Source organism: Aquarana catesbeiana, linkage group LG08 (genome assembly GCF_042186555.1).
Source record: "Aquarana catesbeiana isolate 2022-GZ linkage group LG08, ASM4218655v1, whole genome shotgun sequence".
NCBI classification, from domain to species: Eukaryota; Metazoa; Chordata; class Amphibia; order Anura; family Ranidae; genus Aquarana; species Aquarana catesbeiana.
The window spans coordinates 153730678-153754461 of record NC_133331.1 but is presented as its reverse complement, the minus strand read 5'-3'; the positions used below and the strand labels follow the sequence as shown (position 1 = coordinate 153754461).

Below are 23784 nucleotides of genomic sequence, written 5' to 3'. Positions count from 1 at the left end.
CAGTGACCCAGTCGATGTTGGGATTATGGGCCTGTAACCACGGCATTCCCAGGATAATGGAAAAAAGTGGTGAAGAGATGGCTTCCAACCGAAGAAGTTCCCGATGATGAGTGCCCATGATGGCCAGCAATGGGATAGTCTCCTGGGTGACAGGACCAGAACTAAGGGTGGAGCCATCAGCAAGGTGTACTGCAAGTCCCTGAGTCTTCAATTGGAGAGGGATGCGGTGGTTAGCAGCAAAAGTTAAGTCAATGAAGCAGCTGCATGCTCCGGAGTCAGTTATGACTGAAACTGGAAGATCCTGTCCTGGAAGCTGTAGAATAATGGAGAGAGCAAGATGATTAGCAGGAATAGGCAAGGCAGGTGCAAACTTAGGAGAGGTTAAGAAGGACTTACGCGTCTTGTTAGGTCAAGATCTCACGTAGTGACCCGATTCCCTGCAGTACATACACAGATTGTTGACACGTCGGCGCTGCCGCTCTTCTGGAGTGAGAGACAGGCGGAGAAGACCGAGCTTCATAGGTTCAGGAGCATCTAGGACCGGGGTAGATGGTGCACAAGGACTTTGGCCAACAGAGCTGGTAGCACTAGGAACATTGGGGAGGACCCAGGTAGGGCGGAGTTGGTTGGTGGACCTCTCGGAGAGGCGTTCCCTTAGGCCCTGGTCTATTTGAACGGACAGGTTAATAAGGTCATCCAGAGACTGGGGTATTCCGATCCGTGCCAGCTCATCTTTAAGTGAGTCGGACAAGCCCATGCGAAATTGATAACGCAGGGCCGCGTCATTCCAGTCCGTATCCGAACTTCAGCGCCTAAATTACAGCACATAGTCCTAAGCAGGTCTACGCCCTTGTTGTAGGGCGTACAAGGCGGATTCAACGGTGGCTTTTAACTGGGGATCCTCATATAGCTGAGACATAGCGGCAAAGAAGGCATCTAGGCTATCCAGGGATGCTGACTTCTGCTCCAGAAGACGGTGAGCCCAAGTCTGTGATTCACCAGACAAAAGAGAAATCACAAAGCCCACCTTAGTCTCTTCCAAAGAAAAGGTGGGCGTTTGCAAAGCAAAGTAAAGTTCCCAGGCGTTGCGGAAGGACCGGTATTTACTACGTTCTCCAGCGAATCTTTCGGGTGTAGGGACCCTAGGCTCAGGGGGTAGCATTACCACTGAGGGTGGAGATGAGAATCCGGCAGCAGAAGCACCCTGAGGGTTGACAGGTGAGGACAACACCTGGACTCCTTCTTCCAGTCTATTATAGCCTTCCTGAAGGCTCTTCACGGCTTGTGTGAGACCCGCCAGGTGTCTACACAGTTCCTCCATGGGAGAGGTTCCCTGCTTGTCAGACTTTCACGACTGACGAGCCCGACACAGCAAGGGAAGGTCTCCCTTACGTATCTGGTTCCCGGCCCCTGATAGTGTAAACAGAAGGCACGGGAGCACAGAGTGGTATGAGAGCCTGGCGGGTGGCTTGCAGAAATAAGGCCCAGAATCCTGGTGCAAGCAGACTGGAAGTCCTTGGTAAGCTGGAGCACAGGCAGCGGATGCAGAGCAGGAGCAGGATAGGCAGGTCCAGTCACAGGCAGAGTTGGCAGCAGGCGGTCAGCACGGTACAGAGGAGCAAGCGGTTCAGAGTCCAGGTCACAGGCAGGGTTGGCAACAGGCGGGCAGCGTAGTACAAGGGAGCAGGCAGATTCAAGGTCAAAGGCAGGCCGGGGTCAGATGCAGGCAGATAGCAGAGAGTAATCCAATAGACAAGCCGGATATCAAGGAGATCAAACGTTCAGACAGGTAAACAGGAAGCACAGGTACAGGGAGCTGCAGATCGGACAGCACTGAGCAAAGTGCTCCAGCAGTTTAAATAGGGCGATTGGCACCAAATGGCGTGCGCGCGCACTGACGCACGCTGGAGCGAGCGCCCGCACAACGGCACGCAGGGGAGCGCGCCGACATGCACCACCGCGCATCGGCGCACCCTGGGGCACACCACCGAGCACCGGCGCAACCCAGGGCGCCCGGTACTGGGTTTATTTTGGGAGCTTCTCTGACAGGAGATATGATCAACATGTATAAATACATAAGTGGTCAGTATAGTGAACTTGTTGTTGAGTTATTCACTTTAAGGTCATCACAGAGGACAAAGGGGCACTCTTTACGCCTAGAGGAAAAGATTTAATCTCCACATACAGAAAGGCTTCTTCACAGTAAGAGCTGTAAAAATGTGGAATAGACTCCCTTAAGAGCTGGTTCTGGCCAGCTTTAAATAAGACATGGATTATTTACTAAATGTACATAATATACCATATTTATCAGCATATAACACGCGCCAGCATATAACACACACCCCAAGTTTGGAAGGGAAGTTTAAAGAAAAAAACTTTTAGGAGGGAAGTTTAAGGAAAAAACTTACATTTAAATGCCCATCAATGCAGCCTTGTCAGTGTCCATCTGCAGCCTTGTCAGTGTCAGTGTAGCCTTGTCAGTGTCAGTGTCCATCTGTAGCCTTGTCAGTGTCCATCTGTAGCCTCGTCAGTGTCCATCTGTAGCCTTATCCATCATTACAGCCTTGTCAGTGTCAGTTTCCATCTGTAGCCTTGTCCATCATTGCAGCCTTGTCAGTGTCCATCTGCAGCCTTCCCCTTGCCCGCTCTCGGCCGTTCTCGGTGGCTTTCGGCCGCTCTTGGCCATTCTCTGCGATTTTTGGACACACTCGGTCGCTCTTGGTGGCTTTCGGCAGCTCATGCAGGACTGCGAGAGCCGCTGAAAGGTGCCTAGAATGGCCGAAAGCGGCCAAAAGCCGTCGAGAGCAGCTGAGAGCTGCCGAGAATGGCTGAAAGCCACCAAGAACAGCCGAAAGCCACCAAAAAGCTCACAATCGGCGGGGGATCGGCGTATAACACGCACCCACGATTTTCCCCTGATTTTAAGGGGAAAAAAGTGCGTGTTATACGCCAATAAATACGGTAACTGGATACTAATATTTATAGGTAATGTTGATCCAGGGAATGTTCGATTGCCTCATGGGGGATCAGGAAGGAATTTTTTCCCCTGCTGTAACAAATTGGATCATGCTTTGCTGGGGTTTTTTGCCTTCCTCTGGATTAACTGTGGGTATAGGATTGTGTATATGGGATTGTATTTTTTTTTTGTTTTTTTTTGTTTTTGTTTTAGGTTTTTTTTTTCCTTTTTATTGGTTGAACTAGATGGACTTGTGTCTTTTTTCAACCAGACTAGCTATGTAATTATGTGTGTGTGCCATTATTCACTTACATATTTTCTGCTAGAGGAGAAATGTTAACCCAGCTGTCATCATGGAGACTGACTTGTCTTCAAACTGAGGTTGGGACTGAGAACTGACACTCTGACTGAGTTTCTGGGGGGAGGGTAAAATTGTCAGTTAACAAAGTCCTTTGTTTCCTACCTTGACATTTCTGCTCTGGCAACATGAAAATACAAGTAAATAATCAAAACAAAGGCAATCCATGAGGAGTAAGGATGTAAAACCATTCAATGGAGAATCATATTATTATACACGGTTGTCTTTAACCAATTCAGACTCCGACACTCCCCCCCTTTCTACCTTTCATTTAGGAAATGTGCTGTTTCTTTCTGTACCATATAAATTGTAACTAGGGTAATCCACCCTAATGCATTATGCATCTTTTTTCAGCACAGTTGTGCCCTAAATTTGCTTGAAGATTTGTGTATATATATATATATATATATATATATATATATTTATATTTATATTTCCAGTATATTTACTGGTTTTCACTCAGAAGAAAGTGCAAATTAAGGTAAAATGTTTGCCCTGTGATTTACCCAATGCAATTTTGTTCACATAATGTACACAACCCTATACACAACGCCAGCACCAAATTTACTACAGAAAGTAGATACTGATTCTGAATGAAGTCTGAACACAGATGATACTAGCCTTCTGGGAAGAAAGGAGCACCTAGACATTGTAAGGGGGAATATGGAGGTCTTTTGAGACACAGGCAATATTGCTATGATGCAAGTAAGTGAATTATAGTTGAACAGGTAGTTTAACATTTAGGTAACCTCTCTAACCTTTGACAATTGTTTCAAGAGCACTTGTCAGAAACATGTAAGCTGCTGTTGCTGGCCTTATTTTGAAAAAAGCTAGCTGTCTTTCATGCATTTGCGCTCATTTACTTTTGCAGAAGAATGTATTTTCTGCTATGATCTTGTATTGATCAAAGTTATGTTTGCCATAGTTGCCAAATTTTACTATAGAGAATTATAAGCTCAATCAATCAAACATTCTAGCTATAAAAACTGCCCTGTACTGGCTTTGGTTGCTACCAAGCTCAACAACTTTATAAAAGGTTACATATATGTTCATCATTTTTACATATATGTACTAAAAAAAAATAAAAAATAACACAAATAAAATGCTAAGGAAATTATGGATGCTTGGGAAACACAATTTTTTGATAAGCACTAAAAAAAATGCCTTCACTACCAACAAAATAATAAATAGGGATAAAGTAAAAATGATGACTTTCCTGTGTAAAACAAACTTGCTCAATAAATACATAACAGTGCTTAAGCTATACATGAAAACATGTTTATATTTAATATATACTTATATACTATACACTCAATTCTTCTAAAAAAGTCAGTACTTTACTGACGAGTGATGATCATACTTTGTTTTGAGCATAAATAAATATAATTAACTGTATGTCCAAAGGTATCTTATTTAAAATCAGTAAATTAAATTCAAGAAATGTTTAAGAGCTTCCAGCCCTTAGTCCATATACTGTATATACACCCTCAGGAGGAAGTGGTTATACCCGGATCCTGGATTATCTTGGTATCAAAATTTTCAGCCAGTGATTGGCTTTACGTAAAAAGGGATCTAAGTGACTCTACTGCCGTCCAATCACTTTAACAGGGCTTGGAAGGGCCCCCAACCACCCTCCTGTCGCTGCTCACCACTGTTCCCAAGCTCTTTCATCCCAGGGGTCAGATCAGCTGAGGACAGAGGATAAAGGGGAGCATCTGTTCCTCCCCTTCCTCTGTGACGAGCCAAGCCAGAAGCTATATGAAACAATAAAGTGTTGACTGCGCTAACCCTTATATTATATCCTTGATGATACACCACTTATGTTATCCAGAAAAAAAAAAACTTTCCAAATCATATTATAGTGCAATAAGCGTTCATTACATGCAATATACCAGTGCCTATATTACATAGGTGAATTATTATTTAGTACCTCAAAATTCTAACAACAAACCTCCCAATTGTTTAAAAGGATATAACAACTTAGAAATTTACAAAAAACTCAAACAATTTAAATTAAAATGAAATATAAGTGTCCAGTGTTGCTGCTGGTTTAAATATGCCAACAGTTAGTGCAACTGCAAACTCTCCACTGTGTTTGAAACTACTCCTGTGCATATATCTCTTGCATCCGTGATTCCATGTGCTTTATCCACCAGTATAGTGACTACACCACCACCATAGGGATTGGCCACTCACCAGATATTAGTATAGAAAATGCCTTTGGTTCATTAATAGGGATAACCACTCCACTTAGGTCTATGCTGCCCCAGTAATTGGATAAAGGAAATGTTCGTCCTCATAAAAAATGGACAAAAATAATTGCGCAATATATATATCATTTATTATAAAAGAGGTAAAAAAGACTGTATCACTCACTTTATAGTGTGCCCATATGTCGGCACCAAACGTTTCCAGCGGTTTAGATAAAGGTGTCGTCCGTTTACTCCTATTGTCATCATAACGCCGTAAGAGCCATAAGGAGGTGCACGCTGCAATAGGATCTTATGGCGTTATGATGACAACAGGCGTAAACCGCGACACCTTCATCTAAACCGCTGGAAAAGTTTGGTGCCGACATATGGGCACACTATAATGTGAGTGATACAGTCTTTTTTACCTCTTTTATAATAAATGATATATATATTGCACAATGATTTTTGTCCATTTTTTATGAGGAGGAACATTTCCTTTATCCAATTACTAGGAGCAGCATAGACCTAAGTGGAGTGGTTATCCCTATTAATGAACCAAAGGCATTTTCTATACTAATATCTGGTGAGTGGCCAATCCCTATGGTGGTGGTGTAGTCACTATACTGGTGGATAAAGCACATGGAATCACGGATGCAAGAGATATATGCACAGGAGTAGTTTCACACACAGTGGAGAGTTTGCAGTTGCACTAACTGTTGGCATATTTAAACCAGCAGCAACACTGGACACTTATATTTCATTTTAATTTAAATTGTTTGAGTTTTTGTAAATTTCTAAATTGTTATATCTTTTTTAAACAATTGGGAGGTTTGTTGTTAGAATTTTGGGGCACTAAATAATAATTCAGCTATGTAATATAGGCACTAGTATATTGAATGTAATGAACTCTTATTGCACTATAATATTCTTTGGAAAGTTTTTTTTTTTCTGGATAACATAAGTGGTATATCATCACGGATATAATATAAGGGTTAGCGCAGTCAACACTTTATTGTTTCATATTGTTTTTCCACCCCACAGTGGAATATACATTTGACCGCAGCGAACAATATTTTTTGTCACAGTAGTGGGGTCACACTACATTATATGGGATTTTAGTAATTTTATTAATTTATTGCGCCGGTGGCCACACATTTGATTTAAGCCAGAAGCTATGTGTGTTATGTCACTTCCACTGTAAATTTTTTGTTTACCTGGCCGTTACTGACTAGGGAGGCAGGCAATCAAACCAATCTGTGTTTAGGCATGTACATCACATTTAAACAGACAAATAACAAAACAAAAATTAAAAACCTCACTATGTTCATAAGGGTGAGGACGTAGTTTTGGACATGTTCCTTTCCATGGAAGCGTACAACAGAGTCATCCACCGCCAGCAACACCTCTATGTTATAGTCATCCTTTTTGGCATGACGTTTCTTCCGCTCACTTTCCCATATTCTGTCTTGCATCAAATCCACAGTAACAGGGAGAGCACCAACTTCACTCCTTGCAACTGAAAGAATAAGGCACAGCACATCATAAGTTCTGATTTCAGAGGAATGATATATTATAGAAATAATAATATCTAATATTTGAGCTAAGCTTAAACAGAGCATTAGATTGTACTGCCTACCAATTACCTGCAGCCTATGTACCATTATCAGTTGAAACTACATAAAAATGAAGCATGAGAAATATAAGAGTGTAAGACGCTCACATACCAGATGTTGACAAAAGCAGTTCTAGTACCATCAAGAATTTTAGGTATCACAGGAGCTACTTCAAGGTAGCATGGATGCCTATCAATCTATACCCTAACACTACAACTTTGAGGAAGGACACTGTGGGGTTAATTTTTGTTGTGTGACATTATGGGGGAGACCAAAACTGGTTCATACAGAAGTGAAAAGAACCGCTGCTCACAGGTGAGTAGAATAGACCATGATTTTCATAGCATGCTGCACTCATTTACACAGAATCTGGTGCAGCTCTGCATCGTGACCAATCAGCTTCTAACTTCAGATTGTTCAAATAAAGCTTTGACAATAAAACCTAGAAACTTATTGGTCTCCAAACCGAAATGTGAAAATTCTTCATCAAACCTAAACTGGTAGAACCATAACACAGCAGTTTGTATCATTAAATAAATGTTTTGTGCATTTTTTAAAAAACATAGATATTTCAGGTTTTAATCCCTGTTTAGCCAAAGTGGCTGATGAGCCCAAGTGTGGTTTTTGCTCTGGACCGCATCCTTAAAGTGGTTGTAAACCAGTGATCCCAATTCCTGCCAGCCCCTGTGTAATAATAATATATACTACACAGTGGGGTTGATTTACTAAAGGCAAATCCACTTTGCACTACAAGTGCACTTGGAAGTGCAATCGCTTTAGATCTGAGGGGAATAACTGAAATAAGGGGAAGCTCTGCTGATTTTTTCATCCAATCCTGTACAAGCAAAAATTCTGTCCCCCTCAGATCTACAGTGACTGCACTTCCAAGTGCACTTGTAGTGCAAAGTGGATTTGCCTTTAGTAAATAACCCCCATTGCGTGTGTTTCTTAAAAATTTGGCAGGTATATACCTTTTTTCACATTGCTGATGTGCGGTCACATGACCGCCCGCCGCTCTCCTTCCCCACTTTAAGGACCACAGTGAGGGGGCTGAGATATCCCTCTGACGTCAGCCTTGCGGTCACATGACCGCACATCATATAAACAAAGGTATTTAGCTGCCAAACGTTCAAAAAACACACACACACTGTGTAATACAGGCATACCCCACTTTTAAGTACACAATGGGGTTTATTTACTAAAGCTGGAAAGTGCAAAATCAGGCTCACTTCTGCAAAGAAACCAATGAGCTTCCAACCTCGGCTTGTTCAATTAAGCTTTGGTAATAAAACCTGGAAACTCATTGGTTTCTATGCAGAAGTGAGCCTGATTTTGCACTTTCCATCTTTAGTAATTGGGATCACTAACTTTACTGTCACACGGAATAGCAGCAAGAGGGGAGGAGCAAGTTTTTTATCAGCTCACACACTAGGAAGTGACAGAGAGAGAGGGAGGGAGAGAGAGGAGAGCAACATGATGACGGAGGCACATAAACTAACCAGGGTATCATGGATCAGCAGCCATGATTACTGTGATCAACACACTAAAGGGGACCCAGGAACTGGCAGGATCAACCAGGTATATTACAACATAGAATGGGACAAATGACACTGCACAAGCACTATGCGGTTTAACATGCTTTAAAGAAACAGGATCGTATTTAATTTTGTTAGGGTTACAACCTCTTTATGCATCACCAACACCAGTTTAAAACTGGAAGAATCTGTTTTGTGTGGAATGGGATTGTAAGTGGAAGGTCATTTAATGTATTTTTTAATTTGTACCCAATAATCCTTTAACATAGAAACCGTTTAGAAATAAATGTGTTTCTGTACATCTGTAAAGTAGATTTTTTTGGATGTCTCTTTTTTCATTGTGTACAAAATGTATCCAAAAAGAACACACTTTGGTTTTAACCAACTTTCTATAGCAACATGCAAGAAAAGAAATGCATACTCCAGATTAGACAGATTTAAATGACCGTACGTCGAGTCAGTGGTTTACCTACTTGGCCCCTCAGACATGTCACACAGTACATACAGACAGCATTTTTTTTCTTCTTCCTAGAAATCATTTGTACAAGAGGGACTTTCTGGTTGGCATGTGAAGTCTTAGATAACCTAATTTGCACAGTAAGAAGGATTAGACAGCTTTAATCTAATAGGCTAACATAGGCTATGCTAACAAGCCACTACCAACCTATTTCAGTAAATGGGAATTAATCATTTGTAATTGCATCAGAAAATGAATGCACAATAAACTCTTTTTTGCTTTTAACTCCTCTACTTTTACTGTATCAAGACTACTAAATACCAAAAATAGATTTTAGTTATTAAACATATTAAAGCAATGTGAACCAACCAGATTGTAGCTATTATTTTCTACTCCAGATACACGTACAAGTTATAACTGGGCTGCCTGACATGATTTTGCACAGGCTTCAAGATCTTCTTGGGTGTTAAAATGATCCTTCCAGGCAAATGGAAAGTTCTCCTGTCTGCCATCCTTGCCACCTAAACATTAGCTGAAAAAACTAAGAATTAGGATGTTATAACTAAAAAAAAAAAAAAATAACCTTGGCCCCAGCTTTCAATACTCCAGGATAGCATGGATGATGTCACTGCGGCTCACTGCTACCTCCTGGGCACTCAAAATTCCATGAGAATTTACTTCTGTAATGAACTGGGTACATTCTTGGGGATTTGAAATGCCAAGCTTTTTCAGAAGGCAGCAGTGAGACCCAGTGATGTCACCTGTGCCTCCTGGAATGGTCAGAAGCCAAGACCAAGGCATGCACTTTTTAATACTTTTTTATTACCATTTTATTTATAAAGTTTATTTGCAGCTATTTGTGATTGAACGGCAGGGTATTAGCTGAAAAGCAAGCCTTCTATTTCTTATGGAATGTCCACTTTAAAGTAAAACTGTCAGCAATTATGAAATATTAAAGTGGCTGCAAACCCATAAATATACCCATCCAGTGAAGTGACTGACCTCAGGTGATACACAGAGATGAAACAAATCCTCCTTCATAAGTTGCACCTGTTTATCTGCCGTATTCTCTTCTCTACATCTTTCCAAAGTCCAGAATTTATAAAGTTTGTCTAAGCCATCAGAAAACAAGGGGTGGTGAGCTAAAATGACACACTGCAGTGCTCAGTGAGGAGAGTTCTGAGAGCTGATTGGAGGGAAGGGACACACCCCTGTCATACAGCACACAGGAGCAGAGTTGAGGTTGTCAATGCCTTGGTGTCAGGAAAACTTGTCAGATATGACTCACACAGATAGCAGAACAGAGCAGCAGCCAGAAATGACACAGTGCTCTGGATTGAGACAGAAACACACTACAGAGGGATATGCTTTGTTCATATGCTTTGTTTATATTTCATGTCTGAGGTTTACAACCACCTTAAGTGTAGAAATCCTGCCTAACAAACGCCATAAGAAACTTGCTATTACTAATATTAGTCTCTCCTATCTGTCTTTGAAACTAGTGCTTTTTTGTTAGTGACTTTGACTTCAAGGTAATTCTTGTCAACTGCCATCCCCCTATCCAAAGCAGGTGCCGAGGAGTCCCACTAATGGTAGTAGTACTAAATAAGAGATGTCATAGTAAAACACCTTTCAAGGAGTCACAGTAAGGAAATGTTCTGACTAACAGGGTTAAAGTGTATATAACTGCAAAACTTTTTTATTAGATTTGAATAGAGTACAGAAGTTTTTCACATTTTTATTGCTATCTGTATCCCAACTGTGGAGATTTAAGCCTTTATTTGTTCTTTTGACCACTGCTACTGACAGAAAATGAGGGGAAAATGGAAAAATGTTTGAGTTGTCACCAGAACAAGAGGTGAATCTTTCAATCGGCTACCTGTTCCATTAACAGCTGTCTAATAACCCTAAAGCCTAATACACATGGGCCAAAAAATGGTTGACATTTAGCCCGTGTGTTTGGCAGCCAGTCCGACAGGTGAAGGCTCATAACCGAAAAAGGTCTGCCAACCTGCCAATGACTGAGAGTGCTGACCAGAGTGTTCAGGCGGGGGGTGGGCACTCCCCCTGTCAGAACACAATAGAACAGAAGTGAAGATCGCTGTACTTGTTAGTACAGCGGCTCCGACTTGAGCTGTCAGTTTTTTTCCGCCCAACCAGAAAAGAAACTAGTGGTGTGTACTAGGCTTAAGACTCCCAGCTAAATAACTCTATGGCACAGCCTTTCTCAATCAGGGTTCCATTGAACCCTAGGGTTCCTCCAGAGGTTGCTAGGGGTTCCTTGAGATGTGAGCATTATCTGCCTCTCTGTTAGGTTAGGGGGGATTCTTCCCAATGGTCACAAGTGTAGGGTTTCTTCGTGCTAAAATATTTGAGAAAGGCTGCTCTATGTGCTTCAGTTTTTATCCACTTGGCATTATTTTCCCAAATACTGAGATAGTAGGGCTCAAATTATATTAGTATGTACTTCATGTAAATATTCTTCTTTTATTAATAAAAATTGCTTGATTAAAAAAAAAATCCTTCTTTTAAATTAATATTAATGTGTTATGGAACTCAGACACTTGGCAGACTATGCATTTGGAATGACTAATAACCAAGCTACCCTGTGCTTAAAGTATGCTAATGTTAGATTGCTGTTCAGTACTTTTCCAATGGGCACAAACATATTTAGAAATAATGGTAATGGTTATCTGTAAATACCGTATTTATCGGCGTATTACACAGACAGGCGTATAACATGCACATTCATTTTAAGAGGGAAGTTTCAGGAAAAAACCTTGAATTTTAAATAAGGAACTTTGAAGCAAAATAAGAGTCAGTGCCCATATGCAGCCTCACCATTGCCACCAATCCAGCCTGATTAATGCCCATCTGCAGCCTCACAAGTGCCATCAATGCAGCCTCATCAGTCCACATCAATGCAGCCTCACCATTGCCATCAATGCAGCAGCCTTGCCATTGCCATCAATGCAGCCTGATCGATGCCCATCTGCAGCCTAGAGGGGACAGGGAGGGGGGCAGGACGAGCGCCGACAGATTACATACAGTGAGAATCTCCTATGATAGACAGAACAGTGGTCCAATGGCATCCCAGGAGACGGGACTTCCCATTACAGAGGCTGCCAAGTAAACAGGAGATTCTCACTGTATGTAATCTGACGGCGCTCGTCCCGACCCCCTCCCTGTCCCCTCCGAGGCAGCTAAAATTTAAGTATTGGTGTATAACACGCACGCACTATTTGCACCCGATTTTCATTGTGAAAAAGTGAGTGTTATACGCCAATAAATACAGTAATTTGATAAAGCACTACTTTAAAAGTAAAACTAAAATAAAATGATTTGGTGGGTATCCTCTTATTTTTATAGAATATAGTCATTTATTTTACTCCCCTTCCCATCTTACCTCCCCTCTTGTTGCTTTTTGTGCCCTTGTATTACAAGGTATTAGCGCAGGGTTAGCTAGATAATCACAGTGGTGAGTGAAGGCAGGCCCACCAATAAGGGGGTACAGGTGGTCCTCCCGTAGCAGGCCCAGGTCCTGTAAGGTTAGCAGGGAGGCTGTAGATAAGGGTTACCACCCTCCTCTTTAATGTAGGTTGTCTCCTATTGCGATACACATCCTCCCAGCCTGCCTTCATAGAAGCTAGCAAACTGGGACTCCAAAGATCCCGAGGATACAAGGAGGGAGGGACTTAGGAAGGAACTTCAACTATCCATTGGCTTAGGAGGCAGCAGGCTGCACTGCCTCCCATTGCCGCCTCAGCCAATGGGTACACAGGGTGTGCTGTCCATCGCTCATCCTGCGGGTTGGTGCAGGATGGAGCAGCTTCTGATGAAGAGAAGCAATATAGTGATTGAGGTGAGGGAGAAGTGGGTGAGAGAGTTTTTTTGCCCCAGCAGTAATTAATAGAGAGCTGCTGGAATTAAACCCCCCCCCCTTTTTGATATCAGTTATTTACAAAAGGATAGGAATATGGGTAGCATTACAACGATTGTTATTAGGCTAGATTTACACTAGCCAATACTCTGATAAGCAATCTGCAGTGGGCCACTAAGCAGCCGCTATCAGGCATTCAGGAGGTGATCTTGCCACTTTATTAATGTCTGTGTGTTTTTGTTCATGACAGTTTATGATGGGGATGGTTGCAAGCCAAGAGTTTGGTTCGTGGTTGCGGCGCAGCTCTATTGACTTTAGTGATCCCGGCTGTCAACTCCATATGCTGCATTAAGTTTGGTGCAATGTGTGAACAACTTCCTCCAGGTGTATTTTAGACTTTAGGTGGGAGTCCAGGGGGTGGAGAAACTGCAGCTCAGCCACTTGTTTTTATTGTCCCCTGGCTGCCTATGTGAAAGAGGCCTTAAAGGTAGCAAAATGATCTTTCTTAAAGCCAGTGGCGGCTGGTGCTGTATATTTGGGAGGGCGGCCAACAAGACACCAGTTGGCAACCGCCCCCCAGTCTGTCAATCGGTTGATCATCTGTCCCCGCCACCAGCCCCACATTTACCCCATCTAGCAGCTTCGGCTCCTTCCTGCGTTTCCTTCGCTTCAGCGGCAGCTTCCTCCTCAGTGGCGTCACCCTGCGTCTCCAGCTTCATGGCGGCTTTGTCCTTGGCGGCTTCCCTCGGCAGCCAATACGATTGCTTCTCTTCTCAGCCAATTTTAGTCTTAAGATTTTTTTTTTTTCTTCTTTGGTTTCAGACTAACAATTAAGGGGAGTGGTTAATTCTCACAGGTGCTTGAGGCCTATATAACTCTGTATAGGACTCATAAGTGAGCCTGCTCATTGTGAGGCTGTTGGAACTCTGTGTAAGTGGAACTGGTCTAAGTGGTGAGTTAAAACCAGAGGGAGAGTGAACAAGTCTTACTTTTTGTTTGCTGGGTTGCATTTTTGGGGCTTTTCCTTTTAGCTTTTCAATCACCTTTTTCTGTCACTTTTTAAATAGCTTTTTTTTTTTTTTCTTCTTCTTCTTTGGTTTCAGACTAACAATTAAGGGGAGTGGTTAATTGCTCACAGGTGCTTGAGGCCTATATAACTCTGTGTAGGACTCATAACTGAGCCTGCTCATTGTGAGGCTGTTGGAACTCTGTGTAAGTGGAACTGGTCTAAGTGGTGATTTAAAAACAAGAGGGAGAGTGAACAAGTCTTACTTTTTGTTTGCTGGGTTGCATTTTTGGGGCTTTTCCTTTTAGCTTTTCAATCACCTTTTTCTGTCACTTTTTAAATAGCTTTTTTTTTTTTTTCTTGTTCTTTGGTTTCAGACTAACAATTAAGGGGAGTGGTTAATTGCTCACAGGTGCTTGAGGCCTATATAACTCTGTGTAGGACTCATAAGTTAGCCTGCTCATTGTGAGGCTGTTGGAACTCTGTGTAAGTGGAACTGGTCTAAGTGGTGAGTTAAAAACCAAAGTTTAAAACAGGAGGTTATAACAGGGGTCATAGTACCTGTGTAGTGTAAGTACCTGAGTGTTTTCCGAGTAGTGTGTGTGGATCGTTAGTACTTGTGTATTGTGTACTGTATACTTGTGTATTGCGAGTGCACGTAGGTCTGTGAGTACCTGTGTATTTTGTTGTGTACCTGTGTACCTGTGTATTGTCTTGAGTATTAGTGCCAGGAAGCTAGCTGTTAGGTAATTTGAACAGGGTAAAATCCCCAATCCTAACTAAATTTAATAGGTACGATGCCCGGCGGGTGTGGAGAGGCAACTCTTTGTACATCTTGCTGCATGTCCTTGATCATTCGATCGAGGGCGAATACTGCTGTGCAAAATGTAAGCACATTGTTTCCCTGGAAGCCCAGGTTCTGAATCTGGGGAAGCAACTGTCAGCACTGAGAAGTCCCTCCATACTAAAGGAGAGCCAGGAACGTACATGGCAGCTGCCGGCAGGGGCCAGCACAGAGGCGGGTGGAGACAAAGAGGTACAGGTACTAGCAAAGAGTAGATGGGTGACAATCAGGAAGGGTAGAGGGGGAAGTGCCAGGGAGGCCGATCCAGGACTGGAGCATCCCGATAAGTACGCTCCATTGAGTGACATTGGTGAAACCGGTCAGAGACCAGCACTGCTGGAGCTGAGGGACTCTCCTAGCTGCCGGGGGAAGAACTCCTCCAGTGAGAGTGGGGGGGGAGGCAACAAAGGGAAAGGAAAGACAGATTCTGGTGGTAGGGGACTCAATTCTTAGAAGAACAGAGGGGGCAATCTGTAACCAAGACCTGAAGCGCCGAACAGTATGTTGTCTACCGGGCGCTCGGGTTCGGCACATCACGGATCTTGTGGACAGATTACTGGGAGGGGCTGGGGAAGACCCGGCTGTCATGGTGCACGTTGGCACCAATGACAAAGTCAGAGGCAGATGGAGTGTCCTAAAGAACGATTTTAGGGACTTAGGAGCTAAATTGAGGAAAAGGACCTCCAAGGTAGTATTCTTAGGAATACTAACGGTACATCAAGCCACACCAGAAAGGCAGAGGGAGATTAGGGAAGTAAACAAGTGGCTGAAGAGCTGGTGTAGTACGGAGGGGTTTGGGTTCCTGGAGGACTGGGCCGACTTCTCAGTCAATAACCGGTACTATAGGAGGGACGGACTGCACCTAAATGAGGAGGCTGCAGATCTGCTGGGAATGAAGATGGCCAAAAAGTTAGAGGGGTTTTTAAACTAGGCAATGGGGGGGAGGGTTCAGAGGTAGAGATAGCCAGCGCAGAAGATTTTCCAGAGGGTAGTATTGGGGGCATTAGTGGTAGGTTAACCAAAGCACAAAAACACAAGGTAAGTATAGTAGCAAGTCCTAGTTGCAATCTTGAAACACCCAATACGAGGACAATATGCGACCAGTCTAAACTATGTGGCATGTTCACCAATGCCAGGAGCATGGCGGACAAGATGGGTGAACTAGAGATACTGTTGGAGGATTTGGATTTTGTGGGAATTTCAGAGACCTGGTTCAACAGCTCTCATGATTGGCTGGCAAACATTTAAGGGTATACCCTATACCGCAAGGATAGAGAGGGTAAAAAAGGGGGAGGGGTATGCCTATATATAAAGAATAATGTACAAGTAAATGTGAGAGATGACATCGCTAGGGAGGAGGTGGAATCCTTATGGGTAGAGCTCCAAAGGGATGAAGCTAAGGGGAAAATAATACTGGGAGTATGCTATAGGCCCCCTAACCTGAGGGAGGAAGTGGAGACAGATCTCCTATCACAATTTGGATTAGCAGCAAGGATGGGAAGTGTTATCATAATGGGGGATTTTAATTATCCAGACATAGACTGGGCGGAGGGAACCGCGCATTCTTTTAAGGCTCGCCAGTTCCTTAATGTCTTGCAGGACAATTTTATGGGTCAGATGGTAGACGCACCAACTAGAAATAAAACATTACTGGATCTACTGATTACCAACAATACAGACCTGATCACGGATGTGGAAATACGGGGCAATTTAGGTAACAGCGATCACAGGTCGATTCGTTTCAGTATAAATCACACAAATAGGAAACCTAAAGGGAATACAAAGACACTGAATTTCAAAAGAGCCAACTTCCCTAAACTACAAACCTTGCTAAAAGGCATAAATTGGGATAAAATATTAAGAACAAAGAATACGGAGGAGAGATGGGTTTGCTTTAAGAGCATATTAAATAAGGGCATTAGCCAATGTATCCCATTGGGTAATACATTTAAAAGAGAGAACAAAAGTCCTGGATGACTTAACTCCAATGTAAAAATGCACATAAAAGCAAAGGAGAAGGCCTTCAAAAAATACTGGGTTGAGGGATCATACTCAGCATTCAGACTTTATAAAGAATGCAACAAGAAATGAAAGGGTGCAATTAGGACGGCTAAGATCGAACATGAAAGACACATAGCGGAGGAGAGCAAAAAAAATCCCAAGAAATTCTTTAAGTATGTAAACAGTAAAAAAGGGAGGACAGACCATATTGGCCCCATAAAGAATGAGGAAGGACATCTGGTTACAAAGGATGGGGAGATGGCGAAGGTATTGAATTTATTCTTCTCCTCAGTCTTCACGAGTGAATCGGGGGGCTTCAGGAACCAAAACTGCATTGTTTATCCTCATGACACAACACAGGAAGCACCTCCATGGTTAACAGAGGACAGAATTAAAATTAGACCTGAGAAACTTAACATTAATAAATCACCGGGACCAGATGGCTTGCATCCGAGGGTACTTAGGGAACTCAGTCAAGTGATTGCCAGACCGTTGTTCCTAATTTTTACAGACAGTCTACTGACTGGAATGGTACCAGCTGATTGGAGAAAAGCCAATGTAGCACCAATATTTAAAAAGGGCCCAAAATATATCCCTGGGAATTACAGACCAGTTAGCCTAACATCAATAGTATGTAAACTCTTGGAGGGGATGATAAGGGACTATATACAAGATTTTAGTAATAAGAACGGTATCATTAGCAGTAATCAGCATGGATTCATGAAGAATCGTTCTAGCCAAACCAATCTATTAACCTTCTATGAGGAGGTGAGTTGCCATCTAGATAAAGGAAGGCCCGTAGACGTGGTGTATCTGGATTTTGCAAAAGCATTTGACACAGTTCCCCATAAACGTTTACTGTACAAAATAAGGTCCGTTGGCATGGACCATAGGGTGAGTACATGGATTGAAAACTGGCTACAAGGGCGGGTTCAGAGGGTGGTGATAAATGGGGAGTACTCGGAATGGTCAGGGGTGGGTAGTGGGGTTCCCCAGGGTTCTGTGCTGGGACCAATCCTATTTAATTTGTTCATAAATGACCTGGAGGATGGGATAAAGAGTTCAATCTCTGTATTTGCAGATGATACTAAGCTAAGCAGGGCAATAACTTCTGCGCAGGACGTGGAAACCTTGCAAAAAGATCTGAACAAATTAATGGGGTGGGCAACTACATGGCAAATGAGGTTCAATGTAGAAAAATGTAAAATAATGCATTTGGGTGGCAAAAATATGAATGCAATCTATACACTAGGGGGTGAACCTCTGGGAGAATCTAGGATGGAAAAGGACCTGGGGGTCCTAGTAGACGATAGGCTCAGCAATGGCATGCAATGCCAAGCTGCTGCTAACAAAGCAAACAGAATATTGGCATGCATTAAAAAGAGGATCAACTCCAGATATAAAACGATAATTCTCCCACTCTACAAGACTCTAGTCCGGCCGCACCTGGAGTATGCTGTCCAGTTCTGGGCACCAGTCCTCAGGAGGGATGTACTGGAAATGGAGCGAGTACAAAGAAGGGCAACAAAGCTAATAAAGGGTCTGGAGGATCTTAGTTATGAGGAAAGGTTGCGAGCACTGAACTTATTCTCTCTGGAGAAGAGACGCTTGAGAGGGGATATGATTTCAATATACAAATACCATACCGGTGACCCTACAATAGAAATAAAACTTTTTCGCAGAAGAGAGTTTAACAAGACTCGTAGCCACTCATTAAAATTAAAAGAAAAGAGGTTTAACCTTAAACTACGTAGAGGGTTCTTTACTGTAAGAGCGGCAAGGATGTGGAATTCCCTTCCACAGGCGGTGGTCTCAGCGGGGAGCATTGATAGCTTCAAGAAACTATTAGATAAGCACCTGAATGACCGCAACATACAGGGATATATAATGTAATACTGACACATAATCACACACATAGGTTGGACTTGATGGACTTGTGTCTTTTTTCAACCTCACCTACTATGTAACTATGATCCGCTTCCTGATTGGCCGGGAGGAGAATCTGGAAGACACTAGCGAATATTAATTCGCTATTGTCACACAACTGGGTGATCCCACCCTTTTTTGAAGCCAGTTAGAGCCTCAGGTTCTAATCATTGAAATCCATGCGTCCGGTGCCCTGCATGTAGATATGTAGATTAGGGGACAGGCGCATGGATTAGGAGGACGGCTGATGGAAGCACTGACCTCTTAAAGACCAGTAGATGACTATGTATTTTGTGCTTTGTTCACTCCTGACCCATGCGCTCTTTACATTACTTATAATTAGGGAAGCCGAACACCCCCCAGTTCTGTTTGCACTAAAACTTGCGAACAGGCAAAAAATTTGCTCGAACATGCGAACACCGTTAAAGTCTATGGGACACAAACTTGAAAAATGAAAAGTGCTCATATGCAAGTTATTGCCATAAAAAGTGTTTGGGGACCCGGGTCCTGCCCCAGGGGACATGTATCAATGCAAAAAAAAGTTTTTAAAACTGACATTTTTTTCAGGAGCAGTGATTTTAAGAATGCTTAAAGTGAAACAATAAAAATGAAATATTCCTTTAAATATTGTGCCTGGGGGGTCCTCTTAGTCTGCCTGTAAAGTAGCGCATTTTATCCCATGTTTAGAACAGTACTGCAGCAAAATGACATTTCTAAAGGAAAAAATGTCATCTAAAATTGCTCACGGCTGTAATGTATTGCCAGATCCCGGGAATATACATAAAAAATCATTGAAAAAAACAGCGTGGGTTCCCCCTCCCCAGTCCACACCAGGCTCTTGGGGTCTGGTATGGATATTAAGGGGAACTCCACGCCAAATTTTTTTGTAAATGGCATAGGGGTCCCCCCCAAAATCCATACCAGACCCAAAAGGCCTGTATGGATGGGGGAACCCATGCCATTTTTTTCTTAATTCTGTCATAGGGCACCACTTCAATACACTATATTATATATTGTACACTGCACTATATACCCTGCACTGTATTATATATACTACACTGACTGCACTATATACTCTGAACTGCAGTATATATACTATACGGACTGCACTATATACTCTGCTAAAAAATTGGGCCTTAGGTGTTTGTGGTGGCAGAACACAGTGACTCCTCACAGTTATTCTTGTTGGGGGCAGGAATGGGCCCTGCTGTTAAATATTATTTCAAAAATGTTCATTACATGCCCCTGTTAAACAGGGGCAGAAACATTGGGCCTTAGGTGTTGGTGGTGCCAGTAACCCCTCACAGTTACTCTTGTTGGGCACAGGAATGGGCCCTGCTGTTAAATGTAATTTCAAAAAGGGAAGAAAATTGGGGCTTGGGTGGTGGTGCTGCAACACTGTAACCCCTCACAGTTATCCTTGCTGGGCGCAGGAAGGGACCCTGCTGTTAAATATTATTTCAAAAATTATAATTGAATCCCCCTGTTAAACAGGGGCAGAAAAATTGGACCTTGGGTGGTGGTGGTGCCACAACACTGTAACCCCTCACAGTTACTCTTGTTGGGCACAGGAAGGGGCCCTGCTGTTAAATATTATTTCAAAAATGTAATTACATTCCCCTGTTAAACAGGGGCAGAAACATTGGGCCTTAGGTGTTGGTGGCACCAGAACACTGTAACCCCTCACAGTTACTCTTGTTGGGCGCAGGAACAATATCATTTCAAAAATTGGAATTACATGCCCCTGTTAAACAGAGGCTGAAAAATTGGTTAGTTAAAGAGCCACATCATCGGTTCTTTACAGAGATCAGGGTCGCATCATGCCCTAGGAACACAGCACGGCCACGATTGCCACGCTGAGGTCCCCTGCGGGCACGCGAGAGCGGCCGTTCTGGGGCGACATCATATGACTTCCACCCACTTCCAGCCACACTGCTCCTCCATCATTTGGTGGTGGGCAGACGGCAAGCGGTTAAATTGGTTGTAAAGGTAGAAGGTTTTTTTTTTCTTAATCATTAAGATAAAAAACCTTCTGTATGCAGCAGCCCCCCTCAGCCCCTCTAATACGTATCTGAACCCCATCTCTATCCAGCAATGTACACTAGTGCCTTGACCATCCGGGACTCTCCCTCCTGATTGGCTGAGACACAGCAGTGGCTCAACCCAATCAAAGCCAGTTAGCCAATCAAGAGAGAAAGGGGGACGAACTGCGGCTTCGTGTCTGAATGGACACACAGAGCTGCGGCCCGGCTCGGATGCCCCCCTATAGCAAGCTGCTTGATGTGCTGGCACTCTACAGGAGGGAGGGGCCAAGAGGACCAAAGAGGGACATAAGAAGAGGAGGATCTAGGCTGCTCTGGGCAAAACCACTGCTCAGAGCAGGTAAGTATAACATGTTTGTTATTTTAAAAAAAATGAGACTTTAGTATCACTTTAAGTTATAAGTTATTAAGTTTAAACAAAGACCTTCATTATTTAAAGTTTTCATAAGACTTATAAATTTTGTGATCTCAAGGGTGAGCTTGCTATTCTGGGATTTCTAGTATCAATTAGATATTTGTCTAAGGTATTAAGTTGTTACTACTAAAGTGTTACTAAACCCACAACAGTAAAAAGTTATACTCACTGTGGAACCTAAGGGATTAATTCTCTGCATTGTTTAAAAGGGCTGTTTGATCGTGTATGCACAGATCCTCCCCTCCCTTCACTCCCTACACTGTCCCCCTGGACAAGGCTGGATAAGACAGAGCCTTGGGAGTCAAGCTGCACATGCTTAGTTTGGTGTGCATTGCTAGAGAGGTTTTTTTTCTTGGGAGGGTGCATGTGATCAGCACAGGGCAAATCAGCACTGTCCACACACTTCCAGACAGAGGGCCAGGAGCCCTGGAACCTCATAGGACAACTCAGTGCAGTATAAAAACTACTCCTACAAGTTTCAGGAGCTGATAGAAATCACAAGACGGTAATTAGCAGTTTATATTTACTAAAATAATTGCATTTCCATGTTCTGTGTACTGTGGGAGACCAGATATAGTGAATACAGTGTCCTAGCTTTAGTAACACATTAAACCGGATTTACAAACAGTTTGTGCGCTTTACAATATAAAGGGAGACAGTACAGTTACAATACAAATTAAGATAAGATGGTTAGAAAGGCTCTTCATGTGAGAGTTTTCAGTCTAAAATGGAGGAGCAAGTGGGACAATATATAATAACTGTGTGGGAAAGAGTTGATGAAGACAGAAAAGGCAAGATAGGCTTCCCTGTAGAGATGAATTTTCAAGAATTGTGTATAGGTGGACAGAGTAGAAGATAGCTGGACAAATTGAGGTAGGGAGTTCCAGAAGATGAGAGGGGGGCTGGAGAAGTCTTGAAGGCAAGCATGGGAGGAGCTGACATAGAAGCTAAATTCCAGGAGGTATTGGGAAGAGCGAAGATGACAATTTGGGTGATATTTTGAGATGAAATGACAGAATACATACAGTATACTGAGAGTTATGGGATCTCATAATGCATTTGTGGGTTCACTTAATAATCAAATCAACCAGCTGTATATGCCTGTTTTAGTCTAATTTTAATAAATTGGCCAACTCTTTCTTTGGAGAGCATGGAAATATGCAGCAGAGAAACCTAAAACCCTCCTGCTTTGCATATTCTGGTTAATTACCTGCTTTTGTTTTAAATAAAAACTGTACCAAAGCATGTGAGCAAAACACAAACATATGCATATTTATATAATATATGCATGCAAGTCTATGTGCTTTGTAGTCGAGTTGTGCATGTATGTCCATAGACTAATGCCTAGATTCAGAATGGTTACATGTGTGCTACAACTAATGATGAGAATAACTGGCAACTGGGCTTGTTGGAAGATTAAGGTGAGACTGGAGCATACAGCAGTATTTGAATAAACACATTGTTTGCTGTAATTTTGAGAAAATATTTTGGAAAGCACAATCTGGTCCTTAGCGGTTTAGGGTAGAGTGGTAAACACATGAGTTCCGTCTACAAAAGCCATGCTATTTCAACAGTAGAAGACATTACATATATGCATGCAAGTCTATGTGCTTTGTGGTCGAGTTGTGCATGTATGTCCATAGACTATATAATGCCTAGATTCAGAATGGTTACATGCGCGCTACAACTAATGATGAGAATAACTGGCAACCGGGCTTGTTGGAAGATTAATGTGAGACTGGAGCATACAGCAGTATTTGAATAAACACATTGTATGCTGTAATTTTGAGAAAATATTTTGGAAAACACAATCTGGTCCTTAGCGGTTTAGGGTAGAGTGGTAAACACATGAGTTCCGTCTACAAAAGCCATGCTATTTCAACAGTAGAAGACATTTGGTTTTGAAGGTGTAATATAAATAACTCACTAAAATATTGTATTCATTTCAAACATAATTGTTTTCAGCTTCTAGAAAATTACACATCAACAACTGGATATCTGTCAAATGACACAAATATAGTCCCGTCTGAAAAAAGAAACCAACCACATGTTTCACATTTAAGGTACCTTCATTATGCATCTCCCCTTGGGTTCCAGTTTTGTCTTGCAAAGCTGATCTCCTGTAGACCACATGTGCACGGCCATTCTCCTCATCATTCTGCCGTCCTCGCTCTAAAGGCTCAATAAAGAACTCACTACTGTCTGTCCTAATTAATCCAGCCTGAAACAAATGCATTGTGGATGATTACTTTTGTAAAGACGCTGTTAATCAACATAAATTATATTGCTAAAATTATCATTTATCTGTTTATATGAACATTAAGAGATTATTTTCAAAATTTCTCTATCTGTCTATGTAGAAAGGACAAGGCTAAAAAAAAAAACACAGGTTGGGCTCAGCATTTTTACAGCGTCTACCCCACATTGTTGTTAAAACATTACAATATCTTGGCTTGAGTGCTGAAATATGACATTACAAAGCTAAGCACAACACTGTGTAAAATGAAGACCATTTTTGAAAAACAGTGTAACACAATTAGGGATATAGTGGCAGAAATC

General features: G+C 42.4%; 1 protein-coding gene across 1 annotated transcript in view; it reads right to left on the bottom strand.

Moving 5' to 3' along the window:
- ADAMTS14 (ADAM metallopeptidase with thrombospondin type 1 motif 14) overlaps positions 1 to 23784 on the bottom strand; it is a 351673-nt gene that overhangs the window by 273550 nt on the left and 54339 nt on the right. The window contains exons 3-4 of the mRNA XM_073596577.1: positions 23293 to 23446; positions 6826 to 7022 (exon numbers count right to left, since the gene is read on the bottom strand). Of these exons, the coding sequence (XP_073452678.1) occupies positions 6826 to 7022; positions 23293 to 23446 (351 nt within the window). The remainder of the gene's footprint in view (positions 1 to 6825; positions 7023 to 23292; positions 23447 to 23784) is intronic.